General features: G+C 39.9%; 1 protein-coding gene across 25 annotated transcripts in view; it reads right to left on the reverse strand.

Moving 5' to 3' along the window:
• Positions 1–27,795, reverse strand: part of DCUN1D4 (defective in cullin neddylation 1 domain containing 4) — a 78,863-nt gene that overhangs the window by 22,737 nt on the left and 28,331 nt on the right. For 16 of the 25 annotated variants that reach the window (XR_011538754.1, XR_011538756.1, XM_008516314.2 and 13 more), the window contains 6 exons: positions 25,029–25,099; positions 24,816–24,855; positions 15,853–15,967; positions 12,143–12,234; positions 5,046–5,116; positions 510–601 (listed from right to left, as the gene is read on the reverse strand). Coding sequence is in view for 23 of the 25 variants with exons in the window: in XM_008516314.2 (XP_008514536.1) it covers positions 510–601; positions 5,046–5,116; positions 12,143–12,234; positions 15,853–15,967; positions 24,816–24,855; positions 25,029–25,099 (481 nt within the window). In the remaining 2 variants the exon portion in view is untranslated. The remainder of the gene's footprint in view (positions 1–509; positions 602–5,045; positions 5,117–12,142; positions 12,235–15,852; positions 15,968–24,815; positions 24,856–25,028; positions 25,100–27,795) is intronic. The other 9 variants (XM_070614968.1, XM_070614967.1, XM_070614972.1 and 6 more) reach the window with 3 other exon arrangements.

Consider the following 27,795-nt stretch of genomic DNA (forward strand, 5'->3'; position numbering starts at 1 on the left):
GCACCATAAATGTAAAATATACACCAGATTTTTAAGATTTAATATGAAAAAAGAATGTGAAATAGTTCACTGATTTTAAAAATACTGATTACATGTTGGAATGATAGAATTTTTGGTTAAATATAATAAAATTAATTTTAGCTGTTTCTTTTTACTGTTTTTAATGTGGCTATTAGAAAATTTCACATTACATATGTGGCCCACATATATGAGAAATGGTTGGTCTATTTCTATTGAGCAGAGGTGCTCTAGAACAGTAAAATAAAACAACACACATTACATAAAAACTTTAATTGCTAAAATTCATCCACAATAGCCCTCCTCATCATACAAAAACAAGGCCTGGTCTTTATACCTATGGCCACCACAGGTGAAGCCTGCCCATCACCTGGCTTTCCTCCAGCCATCCACTGCAGGCTTGCTGAGATTCAGGGAGGAGGCAGCCAGCTGGGGAGAGCAGGGACCGCGCCCCCCCACCCTCGACCACCCAGCGCAGCCTCAGGACTTACTGTAGAGAAGTCATTCCTTTTAACCATTCCTGTAGAGTAAAATAACCCATGTTCTGTGCATCCAATTTCCAAGCTAGGACAAGCATAACTACCTGTTTAAAAAATAATAAAAAAAAAAACCAGAAAGACAGTCAAATCAGAATCACAGATCTCAGGATTGAAACATTAACATCTGGCCAAATGCTTTCTGTTCACGGTGGTTTGGTCACTGAAGTATGAACAGGGTTATCTCAAACATGAGTTCTAGTTTGGTAAACATCTAAAAGTTTGATAATTCAGTCCGTTGACAAGGGTCTGGAGAAACAAGAATTCTTATGACGCACGATGGAGGAAGTATAAAGTGACGAACCTCTACAGAAGGCAATTTTGCAATATCTATCAAAATCAGAATGAGCTCTTGACTCCACAATTCCACCTATGGCAAGTTATCTTGTAGACATACCTGCACATGCACACGAAGATGTGTATTTAACAAGATTTACTGCAGGACTATTTGTAGTAGTAAAAGATTAGAAACAACCAAACATCTATTAATGAGGAATTAGTTAAATACTTCTTTGCTGAATACATCCCACACAAGGAATACTATGCCACCATTAAGACAAATGAAGCAGAGCTATAGGTACTGAGGGAACAGCCTCAAAGATTTAAGTGAAAAGAACAAGGTGCAGAACAGTGTTAAAAAATAAAAAGGTGGGGGGAAAAAAAGTGGATTGTACTTATATTGTATTGTGTTGTATCACTGTGATTTTCCTGTAAGTGGAGTATTTTCCCATCAATCATTCTTGGAATAATGGAACGGTTCTCACTGATATAACATGAAGGTTTTAACCTTTTACTCAAAATTATTTTTGTGCCAAAAGGGGTGAGGCATATTCATCTTTCTTCAATAAAAATACCTATGTGGCTACTAAAAATAAGAATAAAAATAAAATAAAAAGGTGGATGATGGGACATATGCAGTGAAGTTGTACGACAATTACATTAATGTTTGTGAACTCATCTATATACACTGGGGGAAATTACTTTAAAGTAGGCCAACATTCCACTTAAATAGTACCGTGCCTGGACTGAGCACAGGACGAGGGGTGCGGCCCAATCACTTCTCGGTGGGCACCACGCCTGCTTTAGGGAATCTTCTGACATTCTGCAGGTGTCAGGAGCTGCCACAACTCTAGTTTATGGCACTGCTTACACTCGTTTAATTGGCTGCTTTAGAGAAAAGACGGCCCAGAGATTCTGATGGTGAGTTTAATAAATACCTGGAGGTGTAAAGACAAAATTACATTTCAAAAGTGCATCCACCGTCAAGCTATCCAGGGCTCTTCACAGGGACAGAGCTGAGGCCATCTGTGATTGGGGAAGAGGAGGAAGCCTTCCCATCTCATCTACCTCCAAGACCCAAGATAAGATGAGAAGTAACTAAAAAAGAAAGTATGTCAGTCCTAGAGAGGTAAAGAAGAGGGACAGGGCCTTCTTAGGAGCATCCTGCCACTCTGCAGGGCTGGCGATCTCTGCACAGTCATTCACACATAAGGGACACCCTAGCCCTAAAGTGGGGATCGCGTATACACTGATGATAGGCTATCTCCATTTGTTCTAACAAAAAAAGGCAATGGGAAGAAAATAGATGCTTCTGTAATAAGTTGGCCAGGGATTAGCCTGCTCCACATTTGGCAGTTAATTTGGTTTCTTTACACGGGACCTAAGGCTTCATTCCAACTAGAACTGTCCCAAACCATCAGACTCATCGTCCATGTGCCCAACTGGGTCAGATGGGGTGGTGATGAGGAGTCAGGATTATCTAACATGAAATAACGAGGTAGGTAGTCAGTTAGAAATCCCTTTAGAGGATTTAATTAGCCTCCAAGAGCCAACATGTACATTAAGAGCCCCAGAACAATGGTATTTAGGAGGTTCAGAAGGTCTGTCCTCTTATTTGTTTGCCAAAAAGCTAGTTTGTGCACCGAAAACCTCCAGCTCTGTCTAATTTATAACCACAAGATGAAAAGCTCCCTCTTAATGCCTGACTTTATGGTTTTCCATTTTGGAAAAAAATATCAGTGAGAACCCACTAAATCTCTAGGATCTTTCATCAAATATTAATTAAATCAGTACATATCAACTTTTTAAAAGTTACTAGGTTTTTTAGATTTTAAAAATCTAGATTATTAGGTAGATTACTAGGACTGATTGGTAAACCAATGTTTCCACATATTATGTGCATTGTCACAAAATACAATTGTTAAATAAGTTAAAAAATGGGAACTTAAAAGAGACCAATGGGCTATTCAGAAGAATCTCCCAAAAAGAAGAGGTTACATGTTCTTCAAACTATTCACACGTTAGTGGATTTTCTCCTCATCCTTCAGCTTTTCTTGGAATTCTGACTCCTGTATCTCAATTTACCTGGGTGAACTAACCCACATTTTTTAATTCAAGCTTGGTATATTCTCAAACTATATCTATACTCAGTCCTCATTAGAAAGATTTAAAATTCCACATAACCATTTAAGTTAAAAAAAAATGGTTAGGGCACAGGAACACACATACAAATATGCATGAAATATGGCTAAACAGACAAAGCAGATATTCACAATGGGTATTTCCTTACACAAAATGGACCTTTCATTAAGATAGCTACTTAAATAAAGAATTTGCTATTACTTTAGTAAATGAAAGCAGACTTGAATTTTACAAGCCTGCTTAAATTTCATAAGCTATAAATATCGGGCAAGGTGTGAGTTTTAAATACTTCAAAGTGCTTACTCATCAACGCAGACAGGGCTTTAAAACACTATTTTACCACTTGTTTTTCTAATGCTGTTTTTCAAATGTCTCTGAAATTGGGATGAATCCACAATCATGACATATCAGAGTTTATTATAGCAAGATTTTTTCCTTTTTAGTGATGATATAGAATAATACAACTTCTACTGGTGGTGTCTCAGAATTGAAGTACAGTAATAAATATTTTGGAGTAATATTCTGACTTTGGTCTTTTAGTCTTCAACAGAGTTCAACATTTCAAGACTATTTCTATTCCTACAGAAACAGAGAACTAAAGGAGAGGAATACCATCTCCCTTTCACTGAGTACTGGTATTTAGGGGTGAGGAACTTGGAAGGGCTGTGCCTCCCTTTTTTTTCAGATAGAATCAACATCAGCATTCCCTCCCCTGACAGACCTTTGTGCCTCCGAGTACAATGCTCACCTAATCCTCGCACACCTGCTGCCTGATGTTTGCTGCCCAGTCTCCTCACTGCGGGGCCCTGCTGCCCACTCCTCTGATCATGTGCTCATCACTGTACTCTAGGGGGAAACTCTGCATCCCCTCTCAGGCTCAACTCACTCTGGCCTCTTATGATACTGTTCAGAAGGCACTCCGCCAAGGTGGCTCAGCTCCCAGCAGAAAACTCCCTTCTAAAAGTCAGTGAAATGGTCTTTTCTATGTCTACGACTAGTCCACAGACTAGACCAGGCAAAATTTAACTGACCCATTGTCCCCAAGTTGAATAATTTATCAAGATACCTGAACTACATCACATTAAAATAAAAATATACAAGGAAAAAACCCATGTAACAATGAGTTAAAGAGATTCCAAAGGCTCTCTAGAAAATTTGAAGTATTATTGGGGGTCAGCGGGGGGCACCAGGGGTGGAGGCATAGAAATTCTAAGGGTAAAAAAGTGTGAACTTTCAACTCCTAGTTTTCTTTAGGAGCATGACATACATGCATGGGCACCAGAAATCCTGCAAACAGTCTGAATGAAGGGGATGATCTCTTGAGATCTCTTCCAGATCATAAATTCACTTAGCATCTAAGACATTTTCATTAAACTGGAGGCTAATGTAATGTTAAACTGCACAGTTAATGAGCCAGAACACTTGTATGAGCAAAATTTTTCATTTTAATGTAAGAGAGAAGATATGGAAACAGGAAAAAATATTCAACAATAACATGATGATAAGAATTAGAGAAAAATATTAAGCATACAATATAACTTCTAATTAAATTTTTTAAAGGAAATACTTAAGGCCTTTACATTAAAAAGCTATCACTTTCTGAGCTAAATTTAATAGGAAGTACAAGACCTGTGAAAAATTCTTGAAAATTACAACCTACCCAAAATCCTCATGAATAATTAATTATTCCAAGTCCTGGAGAAACTACATTAGTCTGGAACAACTACGGAGGGGGACTAAGGTACACAATGCACAGTGATTTGGTCCCCTAGTTGATCTGCCATACACATGCCCGCACCACTTTCTAAACATCTAGTTTAATTACTTTTTGTTACTGTACCTTTTAGATATAAGAAATGTAATGAGAGAAAAAAATAACTGACTGTAGTTACACCATAGCAATTACAACAAAAAATTTTGCTAACAAATAAAATTAGAATTGGAAATAATTTTTTATATTGCCTCATAAAAACTAACATGCCATTCCTTATCATTGCTTTATTTGTTAAGGGACACAAGATTTAAGAAAAATAATCAAGTGATTGACCCAACTTAGTAAGTTAGACTTACATTTTCTGGTTCAACACCAATGTCTTCACAAAATTTCTCCATGCCTTCAGGACCTACAACATCATCAGTACCTGTGGTGAAATGCAATTTTATATAAGTTAAATCTAACCATGTACACTACTACCACTGTAATAGTATTATACTGTCAAAATATTCATTATTAAAGTAAACTAAAATCAAGTAACATTTAAAAGCCATAACTCCTTTCCAAAGAAAGAAATCATCAAAGTATAAAGCGAAAAGTATTCTGGAATTTCAGTTATGTCTTTAAAGTATTCTGGCCTGCACAATCATTTAAGTTAATTTATCACCATGTCCTTCAACCGATGGACATATGTACAGATATCGTGTGTCGAAAGACAAGGCTAACATGAGTTCAATTCCTGCTCTTTAAAGTGGCTTAAACCTCTATTCTTATTTTGGTAGTAATTTCAATACATACAATAATTTTTGGAGACACAAAAGAACTACATAATATTCTTTATAAAATTAATTGGGAAATAACATAATTGTTTCTTCTACACAGAAAAAAACCAAGTAGTCGTTTTGTTCTGGATAAGGCAATAGAGCCTCCTCCTTCCCAGTCTAGCTTTAGTCGTTTTTCCTTAAAGAACTGCCCACATGTCCCACCTCTACTTCATCTCCCATTCATTCTTCAACCTCTGCAATTTGGTTTCTGCTCCTCTCTCTCCACTGACCCTCTTCTTCCCAAGGTCACCAATAACCCCCCAATCACCAAATCTAACAGACGCAGTCAACCGTTACTTTATCTGACCTTTCTGTGATATCTGAAAGTCTGGAGCAGTTCTTTCTTCACACAACCGTCTCCCCCCACTGCTTCTGGAAGCGCCCCTCTCATCTGGTTTTCCTCCTGGCTCTCTTTTGGCTTCTTTACGGGCTCCTCTGCTTCTCTCAACTTGTTACATTTGATGTGAAGAGCTCCGTGCTCAAACCTCTTCTAGTCCATTCTATCCAGTCTCCCTAGGAAATGTCAGCCATGCTCAAGGCTTCAGGTACTACCCAGATCTCTCTCCAGCCCAGGCTTTGCCCTTACTTTGAACTGTCTACCACATCACCGTCCAGCTACCCCACCTCCTGTTTAACTGCCACAACTAAACTTACATTCTGCCTCAAATCTCTTCCTCCTGCCTTTCAGATTTTCAGCCACCACCTCAGTGAGCCAATCATCTCTCCCTTATCCTCACAGGAGGGCAAGCCTGCTTACCCTCCTGTATTCTCTCTCAACTGGTGGCGCCATTGAAAACAGAAGCCTGGGAGTCTCCTGGATTCCTCCCTTCTCCTACACTCCCCACATCCAATCAACTATCACATGTTCTGCCAATTTTACCTTCCAAATATTTCTTCACTGCACCTGTTCTGCACTAACCTGTCCAGGCTTTCTTCTCACTGACATTACCCCAGGAGTCTCCTCAGGATCTCCCCAATTCCAGAGCCTCGTCCCCTGCTGACCCCTGCACACGGTTATCTAAAGGGTCCATCTCATACATAAACCCCATGCTGGCTTAAAATCCTTCAATGGCTCCCAACTACCTGAAGTCCCATGTCTCTGGCATATTAAATAAGGTTCCCTATGATCTAGGGCCTCCCTTCCTCTTCAGCCTCAACACTTTCCACCTTCAAATCAAGTTTCTTGGAAATAAATGAATCAATAAATATTGCTGAATGAACAAAAATTAAGATCCAGAAACTCTTACCTGTGGCTCGCTCTGCACACACATCCTGACGCACACCCAACACCACACTGCTCTTTGCGGCTGCAGCCCATCTTCCCCTCCCCTCCCCACCCTACCTGGCTAACTTACTCAGTCTTTAAGACTAACCCAGGCGGGCAGTCCTACGAATCGCCCATTCCCAGCAGAGGCCGGGTCAGGCAGTCCTGTGCGACCCCATGCACTGCTAAGAACACTTTTCCACATTTAGCACATGTGCCTTATGTCCCAGCTCATCTGTCTTTCTCTCTAAGTTCCTTGAGAGTAAGAGCTATTTTATTCTTTTTATAACCTCAGCATACCACCCGGCATGGAACAGTTGCTCAATAAAGTTTACTGAATGAATACCGGAACACAGGAATCACTCTACAATCTTCTCACAGCCTCTAGAACTAGCAAGTTTCCAAGTCCAGCAGAATCTACTATCTTAACATGTCTCAGTTTCATTCAGATAGCATTTTCCGGACATGTCCTGGAACTATGCACTGTAGAAGCTGCCAAAGATGAATAAATCATGGTCCCTGTCCTCCAGGAAAAGAGACAAAGTGGGAGAGAAATTTCAATACAAAGTAACAACTAGACTACAGTAAAAGTATAAGGTGGTTGTTCTCAACAAAGGACGAACACTTCTCTGCTTCAAATCCTTGGCTCCTCCTAAAGTCCAGACTCAGGCTCTTCCTCATCATCTGGCCAGAGCAAATACTTTTTCTGTGCCCTGTTATTTCCCTTTTAATCATAAATGTGCTATTTTGTTACAAAACGGTTTGTTTCATATATTCAAATCTGTTACCTTTTTCTGAGATTTCCTTTTTTTCTCCTTTTATTTTACATGTTTTTCTATGTATTCTTAAATTTTTTAATCTTGATTATTAGCAAAAAATCAAATAAAAGTTAATTTTTAATTTAGGTTTTTCGGGCTATATTAATACATGAATATGACACAAAAATTTCACTTAAAAGTGAAAGTGAAGAGGCCGGCCCCATAGCTTAGTTGTTAAGTTTGTGCACTCTGCTTCGGTGGCCCAGGGTTTGTGGGTTTGGATCCTGGGCGAGGACCCACACCACTCATCAGCCATGCTGTGGCGGTGACTCACATACAAAATAGAGGAAGACTGGCACGGATGTTAGCTCAGGGCTAATCTTCCTCAAGCAAAAACAGAGGAAGATTGGCAACAGATGTTAGCTCAGGGCCAATCTTCCTCACCAAAAAAAAAGTGAAAGTGAAAGAATGTTTAAAAAGCGAAAGTTTCCCCTCTAAGTTTCCCTACTCCGCAAAGACAATCATTTACTAAAGAGCTTCTTTAAGAATCTTCCCCTAAGGGGAAGCCATTTTATATAATTCTATATGCAAGGAAAATATACCTATTTACTTAGTGTTTCTAACTTTGTCCAGGCAATTCTCCTTGGCTTTCCAGGTATACAATAATTTAATCATTTTATCTTCAGTGAATGATCATTTTTGCCTCCTCTTTTCCTGTATTTATGCCCCTTCTTTCTTTCTCTTATCTACCAACACTGGCTAACAACTTCCCAAACAACAGCGAATAAGAATAAGAGAGTGGGCATCCTTATTTCACTGCTGACTCACACGGGAATGCATTTAGCACTTTATCATGTGATTAGTTACTAGCTTTGGGTCTGAGAGAACACTTACCCACATGGGCACACTCATGTATTTATTACACAAACGACATATTATTACATTCACACGTAAAATGTTCAACTAGACAAAGTCCCAGTAAAATAGAGGCAAAGAGAAAGGCTGCCTTCTCCCTTTCCTATCCTCCCAGACCTTTCTGCTATGTATTTATATGGGCAAAAATACAGTGAAACATAGTGGTAAATTTATTTACACACATAGGCACATGCTGTACCTATAAATTCTACACCTTGCTTTTTTCACTGAATGTGCCTGATAATGTTCCTGTGAGAGTCCCTATACATCTACTTTATCCTTGTTAGCGGTCACATTTTCTGTTACTCCATAGTATGTGAATACATGTGTGTGTCTCCATGATTCATAGTTCTTTTCATCATTCCATTACTGTAAAGTACTCAGGCTGTGAGATTAAAGAATTATTCTCATATGGAAATATCCATCTATTCCGATTTTGCTAGGAGGTTTGTTTTTAGGAACAGATGCTTTTTTGGTATCTACTGATAAGACTCTTTGGGAGGTGGTTGCACAGAGCTGAGAAAAAAGAAGTTGCTTTATAATCTTTTAAAATTCCTCTGTCTTTGGTTTCTATTCTTTTTTTTTTTTGAGGAAGATTAGCCCTGAGCTAACATGGGCCACCAATCCTCCTCTTTCTGCTGAAGAAGACTGGCCTTAGTTAACATTCGTCCCCATCTTCCTGTATTTTATGTGGGACGCTTGCCACAGCCTGGCTTGCCAAGTGGTGCATGGGTCCACACCCAGGATCTGAACCAGGGAACCCTGGGCCGCTGAAGTTGAACATGCGAACTTAACCTCTGCGCCACTGGGTCAGCCCCATTGGTTTCTATTCTTCTTGATCTAAAAAGCTCCTTTGCTGCAATCTCTTCTTGAGCCCAGCAAGCCACCTGCATTTCCCGTGCCTATGCACAGGCCTGGTGTCTCCCAGCTTGCTCTCCCACTCTCATACCCTCCAACCCGGCTACCACCTCCTCTGTCAATACTCATTACAAAGGCGATGCTTCTCAATTTGTCTGTCTGTTTGTCACACTACAAAATGAGCTCTGGGCAGTGTTTCCGCTGACTGCACCCCTGGGCCTGGCATGTAGCAAGCCCTTAAAGGTTTGCTGAGGTATACTGTGCAATGGTAATGTTAAGTTATCCATGCTTTTTTCTTTTTCCCACATTTTATGCAATGCCATTATTGTATTACTTGTACACACTTGCCTCTGTGTGTTTTAAAAGAGCAAGTTTTCAACAGTACTATTTGCAATGGCATGACTCTACCAAAAATAATATTTTATTCTAAAAATATTAAAATACAGTTAGTCAATCAACATTATTTACAAGCTACCCATAATCCAGCTACCTAAAACAACTTTTCCTTTTTTCTTGTTTCCCACATCCACATTTAGATCTAGTTGTAATCACATTATTCATTGGGCTTATGGTTGTATTTACACTAAATTTATCGATTGACCTGTAGAATTAAACATGGAAGAACTAAAGGTCCACCCTTAGGGAACAAGTGCACCCCCAGAGGCCCCTCCGGCCCCTCCACTCCACTCTGCATTAAAGTGCGGGGAGTCGGCAAAGCCAGCTGGCTCTCTCCTAGGGAAAAGGAACACACCACGGGGGGTAACGCCTTCCTCCTTCCAGCATCTCGGGGGGCCTGTGGCCTCACAGCCTGCTCCCAAACTCATCCTACAGCACAACCTGTCAGTCAGCCTGGCTCTGCTCACTAGTTTTTCTTGAATAATACTGACCTATAGCTTTTATTCATGCAGGTGGGATATTAAGTGAAAGCAGGTGCCAGTTGGGGCTTTTAATTATTCCCATTTCAAGCCATTTTCCCTACTGATAAGATATAGGAAAAGAGGCCAAAAAAACCAGAGAGGGGTGTAAAAATAGGGATAGCCACTCCCACAGAAGCTTCTTGCCTGGCTGAAACCAAGGAACTACCCAGCAGGGATCTCAAGGAACCCAAAGAATGTGGCTTAATCTTTATCCCAAATGCCACCTTTCTGCAGCCAGAGAAAAGCAAACAAGAAGGAAAATTATAGCCCGCTCTCTCTTCAAAGAAAAGAGAAGTGTGGCTTATACTATGGAAAAATTTCTATTTGCTTGTAAAGGAAGACACACAAAAAAATCAAAATAGCTGTGCTACGATGGTGGGATTAAGTGTACTTTTTCTGTTTAAAACTTCCTTTTTATAATATACTTTCATAAAAATAAATGTGACCCAACATAGGCAAGCAAAAAAATCTTCATAATCAAAGTGATACCATTACGAGAAGACTCTTCATTCATTCATCATCTTGTAATGAAAACCTAGAAGGTGCCACCACTTTACTAATAAAAAACGTCTCCAAGAGACTCATGTTCTCATGATCTACACATGAAAACAGATAATTCTAATATTATGTAAGTGTCTATATTAGGGTTCATGCCCTGCAAATAAATCCAGCTCAAACTAGTTCAAGCAGCAAAGGAGAATTCACTAGAAAGACATTGGGGTAGCTCACAAAGTACACAGAACTAGTGGAATCAGGAGCGCCTCCTTTCAAGTGCGCACTAGGAAAGAAGGACACTCTTCTCCTGGCTTCAATGTGAAAATCCCAGGAAACTTCATCTGACTGGCCCTGCCTGGGTTACCTGCCAGCCCCCTGGAACAACCTCTGTGGCCAAAAGAGCAAGGCTCTGATCAGAAAAAAGGTATTGGTAGAGAGAAAAACAGCAAGATCAGGCCACAGGATGAATCGTCACTTTATAAAAGGGTATTAAAACTACTTATGAAAAATGTCCTGTGCAAGTACAAAGAAGGCTATTCAGGGGCCTTAAAAGATGGATAGCAGCTTGTCAGATGGAAAAATGGAGAAAAACACGCCAGGCAAGGGGACGGCACCAAGATGGTTGTCTTTTACCCTGTGGTGGCAGGGGTTTTTAAGCGGGGGCCGAGGGTAGAGTGGATTGCTAGGAAATGACATGTATGATCTATTGTTTATTTTTTTTTAAATATGACAACAGGAGGCACATGGAACCTGGTTGGGAACAGAGACTGACGACAGGAAAACTCGTGTGAAGGTTGCTGGAATAATCAAGCTGATAGCTTATGAGAGGGCCGGAAATGAAGATGGAGGAGAGGAAAGGTCAAGAGCCTTCCCCTCAAACTGGTCTGAAGAATTTTCTTTTTCTCTTTTTACACCATACACAGCCACAGTAACAAAAACCCCTAGGTTTCAATATTACATTACCTAACCAATTATAATAAGTTGCAAAAATGGGACTGAATTTAAGACATTTAAGACAAAACAAACATTTTCTGCCAAAAAAATCTTGCAGAATAGAGACACTTAATAGAAGAAATTCCGCTGCACTACATAAAGGTTCAAAGCAGCAAAGCTTATTTTAACTTTCATGCGTAAACCAAATAATCACCCATTACCAGCATTCAAAATAGGTTTCCTAGCAATCTGAAGTATTCCTCCCAAGTGCATTTCATCTTTTCAGCTCCCTTCCAGTGTTCTGAATTCTTTGGCTTAGCTGCTGGCTATAAATAGGACATTGGTGATTTGTTTCAACTATGCTCCCTTCCTCAAACAGGGAGACACATACACACCAAATTCAAAAAGGACACATTTTTAATTCTTTAATCTCCTCTATGGTACCCCTCATTTTCATGAGGACCAGTCTTAGATGATCTGATTACCTACCTGCATATTCATAGAACCACTCTAAGCACCTCTTACTTGAAAACGCTTCTTCTTCAGTCTTTATTCTAGTTGAATCATATTTTCTATACATGCTAGAAATTGAGAAAGCAGTTTCAAGTTATTTAAAGTAAACATACGGAGTTCTTTTTAAGTAGCAGATAGTTTTTATTATTTTACTCAAACCAGACATCTATTCAATCAGTATTTCAAGTATACTTTAAACATTTTACTTCCTGCACTCAGAACCTTCAGCTTTTATAACTACAGTTTTAAACACAGTCACATCCAAGATAGAATTAAATGATAAGCATTTAATACAGGTTTTTCTCTGATCAACAAATAATCAGTAAGAACTGAATAGGATGGGTATTTGATATTCTCCCTTCTACCTCACCAGCCAGAGCTAACTACAAACTGGTAGTGAGATACAGCAAGAAACGTCTAAAGTGTTTTCTTCAATCGCTGACCCCAGAACTCACTCATGTCTCCACATTAAGTTCTCCTGACCTCTGTGTCTTACAAGCCAGGCTGGGCACAGAGCACAGTCTAAGGAAGAACCTGTCAATATCAGACACCTCAAGGGAACATTAAGCAAATAAAAAGAAACATCAAATTATGTTCAAGCCTCCAGGAAAAAAAACCTCAGGAGAGAAAAGCACAGAGAAACCCAGGCTTCTGCCATTCTTGTATAATCTCCAAGTATTGTGGAAATAGCCAGCATAAACTGGAGAACTGAACCAGAAAATACACATCCTCCTCCTGCAACACTGCAACCTCCTGCAGGAATTCCTTATTTCATGTTGACCTGGGGCTCAGAACCAAGACATTCCTTACACAGGGAGGGGAGGAGGCACTACTTTTTTTTTTTCTCTCCTCAAATCCCCCCAGGACACAGTTGTATATTTCAGTTGTGGGTCCTTCTAGTTGTGGTATGTGGGACACCACCTCAGCGTGGCCTGACGAGTGGTGCCATGTCCGCACCCAGGATCCAAACCAGCAAAACCCTGGGCCGCCAAAGTACAGCATGTGAACTTAACCACTGGGCCACAGGGCCAGCTCCGGCACTACCTTTAAAATAGTGATTTCACTAGAAAAAATGCGTATATACTTTTTTTATCCATTCTTTATGTAAAAATTGCCTAAATAGTTATAAACACTTATGAATATAGTTTTTCTTTTTTTCAAGAACAGACTTTTTTTTCCTTTTTTTTTTTAAGGACGATCAGCCCTGAGCTAACATCTGCTGCCAATCCTCCTCTTTTTACTGAGGAAGACTGCCCCTGAGCTAACATCCGTGCCCATCTTCCTCTACTTTATATGTGGGACACCTGCCACAGCACAGCTTGACAGATGGTGCGCAGGTCCACACCTGGGTTCTGAACCAGCGAACCCCTGGCTGCTGAAGCAGAACATGTGAACTTAACTCCTGTGTCCCGGGGCTGGCCCTTTATTTTCCTTTTTAAGGCATGCTTTTTGGTGAGGAAGATTGGCCCTGAGCTAACATCTGTTGCCAATCCTCCTCTTTTTTTTTCCTCCCCAAAGCCCCAGTACATAGTCGTATACCCTAGTTGTAAGTCATTCTAGTTCTTCTATGTGGGATGCCATCACAGCACGGCTTGATGAGTGGTCTGTAGGCCCACGCCCAGGATCCTAACCCATGAACCCCCAGCCCAGGAAGCGGAGCATGCGAACTTAACCACTCAGCCACAGGGCCAGCCCCCATGAATAGATTTTTATTTGCATTGTACATAATGTAAAAATCATATATAATTCTTTTTTGATGAGCATTTATTCATGCCTAGACATTCACCAGACTATCTGTATATACCTCTGATTAGAGACTGTGGGTTTTAATACCAAAAAAGAATAGAGTTACAGGGTGTTAAGATACTGAAACTGCAAACCACCACTTCTGTATTTCTTCTATAAAAGGTATTCATACTTCCTGGAAATAGAGGCAGATACTGGCTAAGGGTTCGAACAGATATGCTCCAGTCCTGGGCTTGGATATGCCTATCTCAGCTCAAAGTCTGTAATGGTCAATAACCTGAAGGCCTATATAAGACACTGTAATATTTGAATTACTAAAAACACTCTACATAAAAAAGGACAATGGAATACTATTCAGCAAATAAAAGAAACAAAATACTGATACATGTTATTACATGGATGAGCCTCAAAAACATTATGCTAAGTGAAAGAAGCAAGATACAAAAAGACCATTTATATGAAATATCCAGAAAAGGCAAATCTGTAGAGACAGAAAGTAGATTCAAGGTTGCCTAGGACTGGGGTGGGAAGAAGACGTGACTGTGAATGGGCATCAGGATCTAATCAGAGTGATGGAAATTTCCTAAAACTGATGTGTAGTGGTAGTTGCACAACTCTAATAACTTAGTAAGAAATCACTGAATTGTACACTTAAAATGGATGAACGTTACAGTAGGTAAATACAGCTGTTTAAAACAAAAAAGACCAAGAATGAAACTCAGATAATGCTAGAGATCCCTTTGCCTCTGGTGACACTGAAATGCTATCACTAAGGTACCTCACAGCCTTTTGCAACTCAACGACCAGTTTTTAAACTGGCTTTATTGTATTAAATTGTATTAGAGTATGGTGGGAAAATCAGTGTTATATATAGTCACAAAATGGTATGTGATTATTAGAATTTAACAATTCCCTGATAATACCACCAAAGAAGTATCAAATAACATGGCTTCCCAAAGCTGAAAACCATCAGTCTAAACATCATCTTCAGTGATTATCTTCTAAATCACTGCTATCTTCTTTTAGATGATATCTTCTACTCATCTGGGATATGAATAGTGATATTATTTTCACATTTTCAGAGTCCATCTCTAACCCTCCAACTGACTTGTAGCATATGAAGTATGACAGCAAGAAAGAAACAGAACAATCTCATCTAATCCCCCGGATTTATAGACGTGGAACTCAGGCCTATCAGTGAAGTGACCTGCAGAGCTAGAATGGAGGAAGAAGGACAAAGGTAGAAAAAATTAAAACTATGATGCTTGTTGTTCATTGTTTAAAAAAAAGAACAAGAAGGAAAAATGACTTACTAAAATCAGAGGGAAACAATAAAGATGCCCGAAATAAACAAGTCTAAAAGAGCTCTGGAGTTACCACATTTAACAGTTCACTTGTGTAAAAGAAAGTGGTTTAAATAGTCTTCTTGTTTTTCACAGTTTCTAACAAATTCTCACTCTTCTGAGAATAAACCTCAGCTCAGCTAGTACTCCAGGCAGCCTCCGAGTGTTCAGTACAGGCAGCCCTCTCTGACCGCCCAGCCCAAGGCCCTTGCAAAGACAAGGACGGGACTACTGTGATGTATTTAGTGAGTGAGACCCTCTTAGGGAACAGATACATACCAATCCTGTGGTCCCCAACAGGCACAGATGGCAAGCCCTTAAAAGGAAAGAAAGAAACTCTACACCAGTTTTGGTGGACCAATGGACTAAGATAAAACTTTAATTTCTAAGAACTCAAATTACCTAATTTGTTTTTGTTTTATAAACCCACATGTAAAGTATCACTAAATAACTACACTTTGAAAGTTTTCCTGGCAGAACCCAAAGCAATTTTCCAGTTGCCATCTGCACACTTAGAAGACCCACACTGGATTAGGTAGAAATGTGCCTGTTCGACACGTGTGTCATCCATTTTGATCTCCTGTCTCTGCAACATACCTATCGTGTCTACTTTTCTTGGCAGATAAATCATCTCCAGAGGCAGGTCTTCTCTTTTTCCTTGGCGGCATCACTTTGCTAAAGCAGTCCGAAGAACTGCAAGACCGCAGACTTCCTACAAAACACAGAGGCAAGAGCGCCACGTTAAGGAATGCCACGTCATGACACGTCCGAAGAATATCACCAGCAAATTAAAACTTCCCTGCTTTGCACTGTAAAGGGTTTAGATGCTATTGCAAATGCTATAAGTGAAAAAATAGCTTTTACCTCCTCTTTTGAGAAAATGTTATAGTCAAGAAATAAACTTCTCAATGACACAAATAAGTTAACACTTTCCCCCTAAAACCACACCAGAAATGGAAGTTATCACCACTTCAATTTACTCCCCCCAAATACTAATATAAACCCCCGAGCTTTCAGCTCCTTTTACACGGCCGTGTTCCCTCAGAAGGAACTGCACCGCCACCTCATTTATGTCCTTCATTAGGCAAGGCCAGCTCAACCGGTAACCTTCCATCTAAAATAACACAAGCACATCAGTCCCAATACTCTTAAGCTTCAAGGGATATCTGATTTTAAAAAACCAGGATTGGGACTTTTGGGGCAGAAGCCTAACATAATCTCGAGCAAAATTTCCTAATAATTTTTAGTTTGTTTCTGCCACTTTCAGTCACAGTTTTCAGAAGTAAACTTTCATTTGGTAAAAGATAGTAAAATGTAATAACAACAGACAACAACGTGGAACACTTACTGAGACCTTACTGTGAGCCAGGCCCTGTTCTCAACACTTACCAGTATTGAGTCAACCTCACAACAAGCTTATGAACAGAGAACCATCATTACTGCCAATGCAAATGAGAAAACAGAGGCAGAGTTGGGCTTTAAATCCAGACGGTCTTGCTTCAGACCGTCTTAAACTATTATAAATTACAAAACAATTATAATATAATTAAAATACCCCATCTTGGCACAAGTGCTATCATATATATTATGTCGCTTGGTTCCCACAATAACCCTGAATGACAGGCAGGGCAGAGATAATTATCTCTAGTTGACAGATGGGAAAAGCTAAGGCTCAGGCATTCGAGTTTCTTTCCAAGATCTCAGAAGTGTTAAGCGGTGCATTCTGGACTCCACGTCTCTTCTTCCACTGGTCCTTTGGTAGGCCCTGGGCTCTCAATGAGTCACCACGACAGGAGCAAGCACAGGGGTGCTGGGGTTCCAGTGATCTGCATCCACTGAGTTCCAGCTCCTCACCTAACCACATGGCTTGGTCAATCACTGACCTATTCTGGTTCATCATTTGAAGAATGAGAACTGTGATATCTACCTCTCAGGATTTTTATGAGGAAAAAACATCCACTGAGTAAGTTTTTAGGTGCCAAGCATTGTGTGTAGGTAGATGATAGGGATATACACTTTCCGAGGGCCCTAACAGAGGTTTGCAGGCAGTGCTCAGGCTGGACCTCGCAAGTGAATCCGTACAACAACCCTTGGATGTAGGTATTGTCAGCAGCTCCATTTTTACAAATGAAGAAACTGAAGCAGAGAGATTAAGTAACAGCTGGAAAGCATAAGTGAAATCGATGATCGAATCCAAGCAGCCCAGCAACAAAGCCCAAGCTCTCAGCGACTATTTCCTGCTGCCTCTACTAGGTCATCAAAGCAGAGACTGAGAAGCAGAGAAGTAAGGACAGAGCCCTGGGGAGTGTGGATATTTAAGGGACTGGGAAAAGAAGGTAAAAACCTGGGTTGCGAGAAAAATCTAAGAGACTGTAATGTTCTAGAAGCCAGAGGTGGAGAGTGTGCACACAGAGGACGGCTCAGGAAGGAGCAAAGGCACACGATGGATTGAGCAATGAAGTATGGCAGCAATGGGCTGGTGAGGGTGGAAGCTAGACTGCAACGGGGTGGGAAGGACGTGGGGTGAGGGAGTGAACACATGATCATGGACAACTCTTTCAAGAAACCTGCTCTGAAGGCAGGGAGACAGTTGTCAGTAGCTAATAGTCACAACCCTGGTAAGAGCAATGATCAGGACTGGAACCTAAATCCTGGCTCCCAGTTAGGCTTCCATCATTTTACTAAGTTTCCAGGGTGATACACTTCAGGGCCATACCAGACAAAAGCACCTTTTCTGTTATAAACCAGGACTACAGCCCAAATGAGGCGTCTGCTCGGTGCCAGGTACCGCACACTGCATGAGCCTAAGGATCCTGCCTATTCCTTTAGCACAGAAGCAGACCCCACAGGGCTAACCGGACGACCGTCAGCCACCTTTCCAAGGGGCCCAAACAGGCCCTGTCCTCCCCAGAGTGGAAGGAGAGTTCTTCAGAGACACCACACACACCCATATCTCACTCCCCACAACAGCAGCAAGAACTGGAAGAGAAAGAGCCAGAGAAGGCGCTGCCCAGCACACAGACACCCCATTCATCTTCCATATAAAATGGTGATCCTGTTTACAAACAACACTAAAGCATACAAAAAGTTCCAAAGAGTTGCAGAGTGACCCAAGCTTTTGCAGACGGCCAACATACAAGAAAAAGATTAATTCATGTCCATTAATGCCTTGGGGTGAGGCCTGCAGAATGAAAAAGTACACCCTCCTAGGTAGAAAGCCTGCCACACTGCTCAAAAATAACAATGTCTTAAACCTGGGGCTTGCTTCTCCCTTCTTGGATGTGTATGTGTGAAGAAAAGACATTTTCTTCCAGTACGGCTCATGGTTTGGTTCCAAGCATCTGGTCTGGCAGTAACCTCTCCCTTCCACCAGTTTTTGCAGAACACAGAGGAAAATGCACTTATCTCTGCAGTTTGTGGGATGATGAACACTATTTAAAATAGTGTCCTCACCAATATTCACCAATAAAGGTTAATCTGCCAGCTCTTCCATTATCTGCTTCTTCATAGAAACATATAATGTCTGGCTTTCACTGAATTCTACTTGTTAAAAGTATCACGTTTTTGGTAAACATACTAACATAAGTTAACCAACTTTTCCAACTTTTTATTTTTTTCCTTACTGATGAATGCTTTGTTAAAAAGTTTCACAAACCACTTTTTCTCATGTTTGTGTAAAACATTCATCTTTGGGCCCCAAATCACCCCAAAATTGGCATTTTATTCTTTCATTTATTCAAAACTTCTAACTTCTAGCTAAGAACCATGGCTTTGTGTAGCTCTCTCCATCCAATCACCGGCATAAGCGACGCTATGGGGCCATCTTTCACAAAGAAGCGACATCTGTTCAGCTCCCTGCTGTCCAGTACAGCTTGGGCCTTCACCGGCTCACCGCCCTCTCACTCCCGCCTCACAGGAAGGACGAGTCAAACTCACCCAGTGAGGTTACCAACGACTACACGTCGCAGCTCCACAGATAGAACCCTAGAACCCATGGTGACAGTGAAAAGTTTCGGCCTACGTAACAAGCAACTTTTTAATGCTGAGAACAAGTTTACTTAAGATAATTTGACAATATGAACCAAATCAACAAAATACAGAGAATACACAACTCAAGGCTTGTTTGCCCCAAACCTGCTCCCCCATACCCATCACGGCTCCGAGGACAGACCTGAGCAAGAGAAACAACCAGGGTTTTTAAGTGCACGTGCAAAGGGACACCTTGGTTTGCAGGGCCTGCTGGGTCCACCTGTGCATGTACAGTATCATAGTACACTAATGATAAGATATAGACATTATTGTGAGTCCTACAGTGGACTCTCCATAAGTATTTGTTGAATAAATGTGTTCCTAGCACATGTGTAAACCAAATTTTGCTGAAAAATCAGTACCTTTCCAGAGACTTAAAACATCTATGAATAGATAATACACCATCGAATTTTTCCCCCAGTTCTCAGGAAAACAAGCACCCGACTTTGTTTCCCGGCAGGTAGAAATTTTTTTAAACACAAATATTTGAGAATGTTTGCTTCTTAAAATAACTGTGATAAGTGGTTTTATAATAAAAATACTTAAACCTAAATGAATATGTTTTACAAACTTGTATTTATTCATATTGTTAAATTTAGACTTGACTCAGACCTTGTATCACTTAATCTACTTCAATTAAACACTTTATCTTTAAACTCAAAAAAAATTTAGGGGGTAAATAATATTAACAAGAATGTTACAAAATGTTTATCTCCTTCAAAGAATGAGCTATCTGACATTACAGGTAGATGCAAAAGATTAAGGCTGATGTTTTAAATAATAACTACAGAGCACTTTCAAAGTTATCTTCGCAAATTTAAGGGGTTGTGATTACCATCCCAATTCTACGGATAAGAAACTGACCCATAAAGTTGAGCCCCTAAAAGTTCCTAGATCAAAAAATACTTAACAAATAAAACTGACTCCCTAATGAACTGTAAGAAATCCAGTAATTTATTTGAAATGATCAGAGCTGCAAGTTTGCATTCTTTGCCAATCATCCAAGAAAAAGCAGGGATGAAAAAGATTTTAGGGATCCATCTGAAATCTTGTTAGAAATATTTGGCAAGTACATATGAAAGAAGAAAAGCCTTTTTATAATAATAACAAACAGGGAAGAAGAGGAGGAGAAAAATCTCAACTAGTAATCCTAAACTATAATCTGTGCTCCGTAACATTATCATGATTGACGATCTGGTGTTCGGTCTGTCTACACAGATGGACAGGGAGTCTGAAATCAACCCTCCCAACTCTCCCATCACTACAAGCTCTTCTTTGATGCTGGGGTGTTTAACACGATCCTTAGGAAGGCAATAAAAATTGTCTCTCTATATTTTTTTTTAAGATTTTATTTTTTCCTTTTTCTCCCCAAAGCCCCCCAGTACATAGTTGTATATTCTTAGTTGTGGGTCCTTCTAGTTGTGGTATGTGGGACGATGCCTCACCGTGGTTTGATGAGCGGTGCCCTGTCCGCGCCCAGGATTCGAACCAACGAAACACTGGGCCGCCTGCAGCGGAGCACGGGAACTTAACCACTGGGCCACGGGGCCAGCCCCCAAAATTGTCTATATATTTTTTACGCAAGGGTTAAGATTTGAGTTCAGGTTCATTTCTTCTTGGTTCAGTGTTTAAAGAGAACAAATGAAATATTCTACTAACTGACCGACCGCACTTTCAAATAAATTGGGTAGTCAATGGATATAGCCATTCTTCCCATATTAAACAACGAGAAATACTGCCAACATTTTTCAACAAGTTTATTCTAATATTTGGCCTCAGAAAATCAATTTTAAAGAGCAACTGGAGTTCACCTGGATCAGACCAAAGGTCCTTTGACGTCTATCCAGCTTGTTTTCATAATAATTTAACTAAGCATGTTATTCTTAATAAATAGTATCTAAGTAGGCGCTCCACTGCCTCTTTTTTTTGGTAAATCTTTTCACTTGTGGGCCTCAAGTTAGAAAAATCCTGTTCAGGGTTCATTTTCTGTAAGACATTAAATTGTGTGCCCAATTTCTAGTCACCCCCAAACAAGAGGTTTATAAAATTAGAGAAATTTTCTGACTTTTCCAAACTTAGTATAAATGCATGTTCCAATACAAAAATCTCACTAATTTTTCATTTTATTGAGTTCGCTGTATCATAACCTTGTTTCACTTAATAACATTTTACACAGTTCATTCTGCCACTTCAATACTTTTTATACAGCTATTTCACCTCACTTTACACTGAACCATGTCACAACATAGAGTAATTTGATAGATTCCATTTTAAGACATCTTACCAGTAACTAGTATTTTATTTCATTTTCTTGAACAGATCATTGAACTACTTCCTTGAAACTATTAGAGTCTAAATGTACAATTTTTATCCTACTATTTAAGAAAAAAAAAAATTCCTTTCCTTTCCCTCCAAATAATACTGACTTCCAACATCTACCATCTTCTTCTTTGCTCATTTTTTTGTCCTCTCTGTTTGGCAATTTTTATTCACTCCCTACATGTATGGTGTATTTTGGGCTATTTCTCCAAAGTTAACTCTGTCTCTCTCTTTTTTTCTGGTGGGAGGAAGATTGAGAGCATCAAAGAAAAGTGTTGGAGGAGACAGAGCAAGAAGACACTGACCTCCCTTGCACTTAGTTGTGGCTCTTCCGTAGACAGTTTGTCACAGATACTGCTCAGACTACTGTGGGCTAAAAGATTCGAAGCAGCACTACAGTGATTAACTTTCTCAGATCTCCAAACATTATAGACTTTACGTTGTTTAATTTTTAAAGTACACTCTGTCAGGTATGGTAATCACAAGTGATGCTATAATCAAATGGGAAAATGGTAATGAAATGGACTACTCTACGAAATTACTAATGCTAATTGACACTGACTAGCACTTACAAGGCACCCGGCACCAGCATGTTACACTCCAAACATCAGACACAGCCGCTGTCCCCAAGGGCGAAAGAGGAGGCATAAGGCCAAATACACTTTCCACTTTCGTTTTCCTTAATTATAGCTTACAGTTATTAAATTGCCACATTCAGGTTAAATATTTAGATGTGAAATTACTATAGTAATAATATTGATTTAAATCCGAAGTTTAAAGTTAACCACATAATGTACAAGATTCAGAACTTAGAGGTTTTGTTACCTCAGCTAAGGGAAAGATGACCTAAAAAGGCTTTACAAATACAAAATTCAGCTTTAAAAATCAAAACTACATTAACTCTTAAGTTTAAAGAATGCTCAAAGCTCGCCAAGATATTGTTCCAGAATAGGAGAGAACTGTAGTTTATTTCTTACCTATCAAAACTGGCCCTGAAAATTTTATTTCAGCATTGTTGGTAGTAGCTAAAAGTTAAACACACTTAAATGTATATCAATAGAAGGCTGGAGAAACATACTATGATATATCCAGGAATTAGAAAATTGTGCAGACGTTAAAATATAAAGCAGATGCTTTATAAATGTTCTACTATGAAAAGATCTCCAAGAAACACTGAGTGACAAAAACAAGAAGCACATACAAATGTATAATACTGTATTGGGGGAAAAAAATATCTTCATCATCACCACCATCATCATCATTTGGGAAACAAAAGAATATAAAAGTTACTTCTGGAGAGTCAAATGCAGAGTACTAGTGGGCGATAGGAGGGACCTAGAGGTAATAAAATGAAATAGAAACCTCCACTTTTTGTTTCATACCTTTTCAACACTTCTTTTAAAACCATGTGCACACATTGCTTTTAAAATCATTAAGGAATCTGTTTTTGACTGCCCTTGAGTTGATCTATATTTACTGACACAGAAAGGTCAGGTGAAGGGAGCCGCTGTGGCCTCGTCTTCTAGAACACTCTGGCAGAGTCCCTGCCCACTTCTCTCACTCCTTCCTCTGGCAGGAGTGTCTGATTTAACTCATGACCCAGGGAGAAAGAACCGAGCAGAGGGGCCCAGCCCATTCCAAACTCCCTTTCAGAACCACCTGTCAGCAGAAGCTCAGACCGTGCCACTGTCTTAGTCGCGGGTGAGAGGGGGACAGCGGGTGTGCTGGCCTGTGCTTATACAGGTGTGACAGTGATTGGGTGTGAGGCTTCTAATTCAGGTGAAACACTGAAAAGCCTCTGCATTCTTGCTGCACATCTAAACTGTGTTTTCCAACAAAACTGTTACTTCAACCTCCATATTCTGCCTAATTTTCAATTCATTCTGAACCCATTTGGAGGGGAGGCTGGGGAGGGTTCTAAATCCCAAAAACCTCCAAGACATACCATTAAATGAAAAAAGAAAGATGCTGTATAGTATGTACAGTGTGATCTCATTGATGCTAAATAAAAAGCCAGTACTATAAAAACATATGCATGAATAAAAATGGCTGAAAGAGGGCTGGGCCCGTGGCCAAGTGGTTGGGTTCACGCGCTCCACTGCGGGCAGCCCAGTATTTCGTTGGTTCGAATCCTGGGCGTGGACATGGCACTGCTTGTCAAGCCACCCTGAGGCAGCATCCCACATGCCACAACTAGAAGGACCCACAACGAAGAATATACAACTATGTACCTATGTACCGGGGGGCTTTGGGGAGAAAAAGGAAAAAATAAAATCTTTAAAAAAAAAAAAGTTTAAAAAAAAATGGCTGAAAGAATAAAATTAAACAGCGTATTGGAGGAGACAGAACGGCTAGACTGAGAGACAGAGGAGCACTGTCACTTTTTACTCCACTTACTTTTGCGCTATTCAAAATTCTCCAACAAGCATATATTCATATATCACTATGGTGACTTCCAAAATAATTTAAAATATATTTTAATAATTTTTCTTGAAAGTTTTAATAACTATAGATCAAATCCAAGTTTCTGAACTTTATAATTGAATCAGCAGTTTAGAGAAGTGGTTCTCAAAGTGTGGTCTCCAGAACAGCTGCATCAGCATCATCTGGGAGCTTGTTAGAAATGCAAACTCTGGGGCCCCACCCCAAACCTACAGAATTGGAAACCCTGGGGGTGGAGCCTGGTAATCTGTTGTAACAAGCTCTCCCCAGGTGATTATAATGCTAGCTAAAGTTTGAGAACCACAGGGCTAGAGAATCATTTACACTAATTTTCAATTTTCCCATTCATAAATCCTCAGGACCTATATAACACACACACACATCCCTACCTAGCTATCAAGTCATTTTTATCTCAATTCAACAAACATTTATGGAATACCTTTCAAACTGCATTACTGCAGTAACTTTTTAGTATAAACTAAAACAGTTCAGTAGAGAAACAATATCTTGAAACTACTGGGGAGAATCCCCAGCCCCTTTAAAGGGACTGAAGTGCTCTGTCGTCAACCAGAGGCCCGGAACAGATCACCTCCCGGGAAGCAGCTGTACCATGGCAGCCTCGAACACTCTGAAAAACATCCTCGACAAAGTAACATCTTGTTATTGGAGGGGATGACAACAATGTAGACCATTCTCAGCTAGAATCTCTCCTTCCTAACTTTCAATTACAAAGCTTGTTTAAAATTAAGGGTGTAAGCATTTACAGATACCTGTTTGGTGATCGTCTTGGCCAACGTCTTCTGTTAGATTCTGCAAGAAATATGTTCATTATTACCAAGGAATCACAAACCATACAGCAAGTTTTAAAATTCAATAGTTTCATAAATAGCTATCTTAACATCCATTATCTAAATTTCTATCAAATACACTTAGAACAATTACTTTAAATAGTTGGTACTTCTGTCTTTAAAAGATTGACTTACTAGTTTATTAAGGGTGTGGTAGATCTTATGAATATTTGCCAGTGTTGAGAGATGAGAGTTCAGCTGAAAGTCTTTAAAAGAAAAAGGGGAAAATTCAGTGTTATTTATTTCCCACACTGCAAAAAGAATGTAAAAAAAGAAGGCTCAGAAGTGAAGACAAACAAATGTTTTGATACAACTGAATATGATGTCCATTAATTTGATATTTATTAAATAAAATACAAGATGCAACTAATGACCTATCCCCTAGAAGTAGAGTCTAACAATAAAGTTAAATTCCCAACCACATGTTAAAGTTGATGAAATTTCCATTTGAATTGTTAAGGTAAAACAAAAATACTTCCGTAGTTGTAAAATCCTACCAGTAATGAACTTGAACTTAAGAGAAAAATATCAATAATGTTAACAAATTAAAGAAGTCACACAAATAGAAGACAGATCTCAAATGAAACATGTTCGCTTTCTCTTTCCCTTTCTCTTCCCCAGAATTACTAGTACAATATCAAGCTTCTGGCAAGAAAATAATAGGAAAGCATGGCAACCATTCGGCATTTCTTACAATGTATTTATTTTGTTGGCTCTTCTACAACAGAGAGAGCAAAAAATGGAATCTAAGCCCCTCCCTCTCCTGTTACACAAATACAGACAAATCAAAGAACTATTTAGGCTGCAAGCTCTGTGCCTAAGGCCAGAGCCCTGTGATGGAGCCCACAGTCATCTGCACTGCAACATTAAAATGTTCCACAGAACAGACACACAGAGCAGAAGTCACACTCCCGGAGAAACATGTCCAGATCCAAGAATGCACCACGCATCACCTCTGATGATTTCAGCCTTACACACTAAATCACACACACCACATGAATTAAGTTGCTCCACCTTAGAATCCTGCACAACATAAAACTTTAAACTGTTAGGCTTTCGAATCTCCAATTTCAAATGTCTTTTGGAAAGTTAAGTATGCTTACATACATATTAGGCTATGCAAATACAAGTTAAAAGTCTATGAATAATTTCATATTTGAACAAGCATCAACAGAAGTATTTTAATAAAATATCAGGATTTACATTAGTTCCTTTTCTTTACTATCATAAAGGTTAGTCTGAATGTAACCTTGAAAAGACACTGTAACTCTCCAAGTTATGCCATTCTGATAAAAAAGAAAAAAAAAATCGGCCCTGCACTGGAATATTTTATTTGGGACATGTATCAGATGCAAAGAGCAGCCGCTACAGTACAAGTTGTCTGTGCAGGGGCTGTGCTCTGGGCTACTGTTCCGAATCTGGAAAGCAGGGTGACTTCCCTGCCAGTATTTAGAAAGCATTATGTACTTTCTTTTCTAAATCGCGCAGCAATCCAGTTCTGGGCTGATCTGCAGGGCAGAAGGGCAGACAGGCAGCAGAGCCCCAACACTGTCAGGAGCAGCAGGCCATACATGTCCAAGTACACATGCACTGCTCTGGCCCACCCAGCGGCAGCCAGCAGCCTGACACCACCGTCACAGACAAGGAGAATGGTCCAAAGAACAAGAGTTTTTGGCTGAGAGACAACCAGAGCAGGGTCTCAGGCTCCAAATGGGCCTTGAATACAGATAAGTGTTAACTGTTTGGCATCTGAATGGTTTAGCCACATTTAAGGTAAATGATGAGAATGTGGCACAAAACTCTATTTTCCATCTTAATTAGTGCACCTGCATGGAAAAGGCTTAAAAAGCATTTGGGGTGTGTGACTGTATGTATGTGTGTGTGTATTTATTTACTCATGTTTGTATTTAATAAACATGGATGAGGTCTCTAAAGCCAGAAGCGCCATCCTCTCCTGACCTGCAAGAGGCAACGGGGAGCTCCCACAGACATCAGCCCTTCCATGCGTCTCCTACCAAGCCATAACCCCTGTCTTTGCACTCTCAATTGAAATCCATTATGATCTCGAAATAAAAATTAAACTCCTGAGCCCCGCCAAAAACAAAAACAAAACTGAGAAAACTTAAGGATCTAGATTCTCTTTTCACTGAGGCCACATGGGAGAGAAGAAAGTGGCTTGCCAAAGATCATTCAAGCAATGAGGTCTCTAAACCCCGACATGCTATGCTTTTTTCACCACCTCGATGTTAACTCAATCGTCAAAATTCACATAAGAAAATCTAAATGAATTAAAACCGCAAAATCCTTCTACACATACACAGTTCCTGCCAAAATACCGCTGTGCTTTACAACCCGACTCCGGAGTCTGACAGCTGGTTTGAATCTCAGGTCTAACGGTTACTTCACCTAAACCTTCATGTCCTCATCTGTAAAGGGAGACTACAATGCCTAGATGTGGCAGACATCCATTACAATGCCTGGACCATAATAAGCGCTCAATAAAAGAAATCAATTACCACTATATTCGCTTATACTATTTTCCACACCCCACAGCTATCTAAATGGTCTCTAACTTCCGGAAGTCCAAGTCAAGCCCCACATCAAAAATCCCCAAGTTGGAGCTCCCTCTCTGATTGAGGCATGCCACCTGATACATCTCTACAGACTGCACATTCATACACCACCAGGTGATGTTCATGATGGTTGAAACGGATCACAACACAGTGGAGACAATACACAGGAGCATTTAGGACCAGGTTCTAAATATGAAGCTTCACTTTACAGGCAATGAGAGTAACAAAGTACATTTCACAAATCACATACGTCAGCAGTTCTCCGTTTCCATACCCAAAGTCTACTACCATCACCACCCCATCATCACTTCACCAAAAAGAAAAAAGGA

This window comes from Equus przewalskii, chromosome 3, assembly GCF_037783145.1.
Source record: "Equus przewalskii isolate Varuska chromosome 3, EquPr2, whole genome shotgun sequence".
Lineage (NCBI taxonomy): Eukaryota > Metazoa > Chordata > Mammalia > Perissodactyla > Equidae > Equus > Equus przewalskii.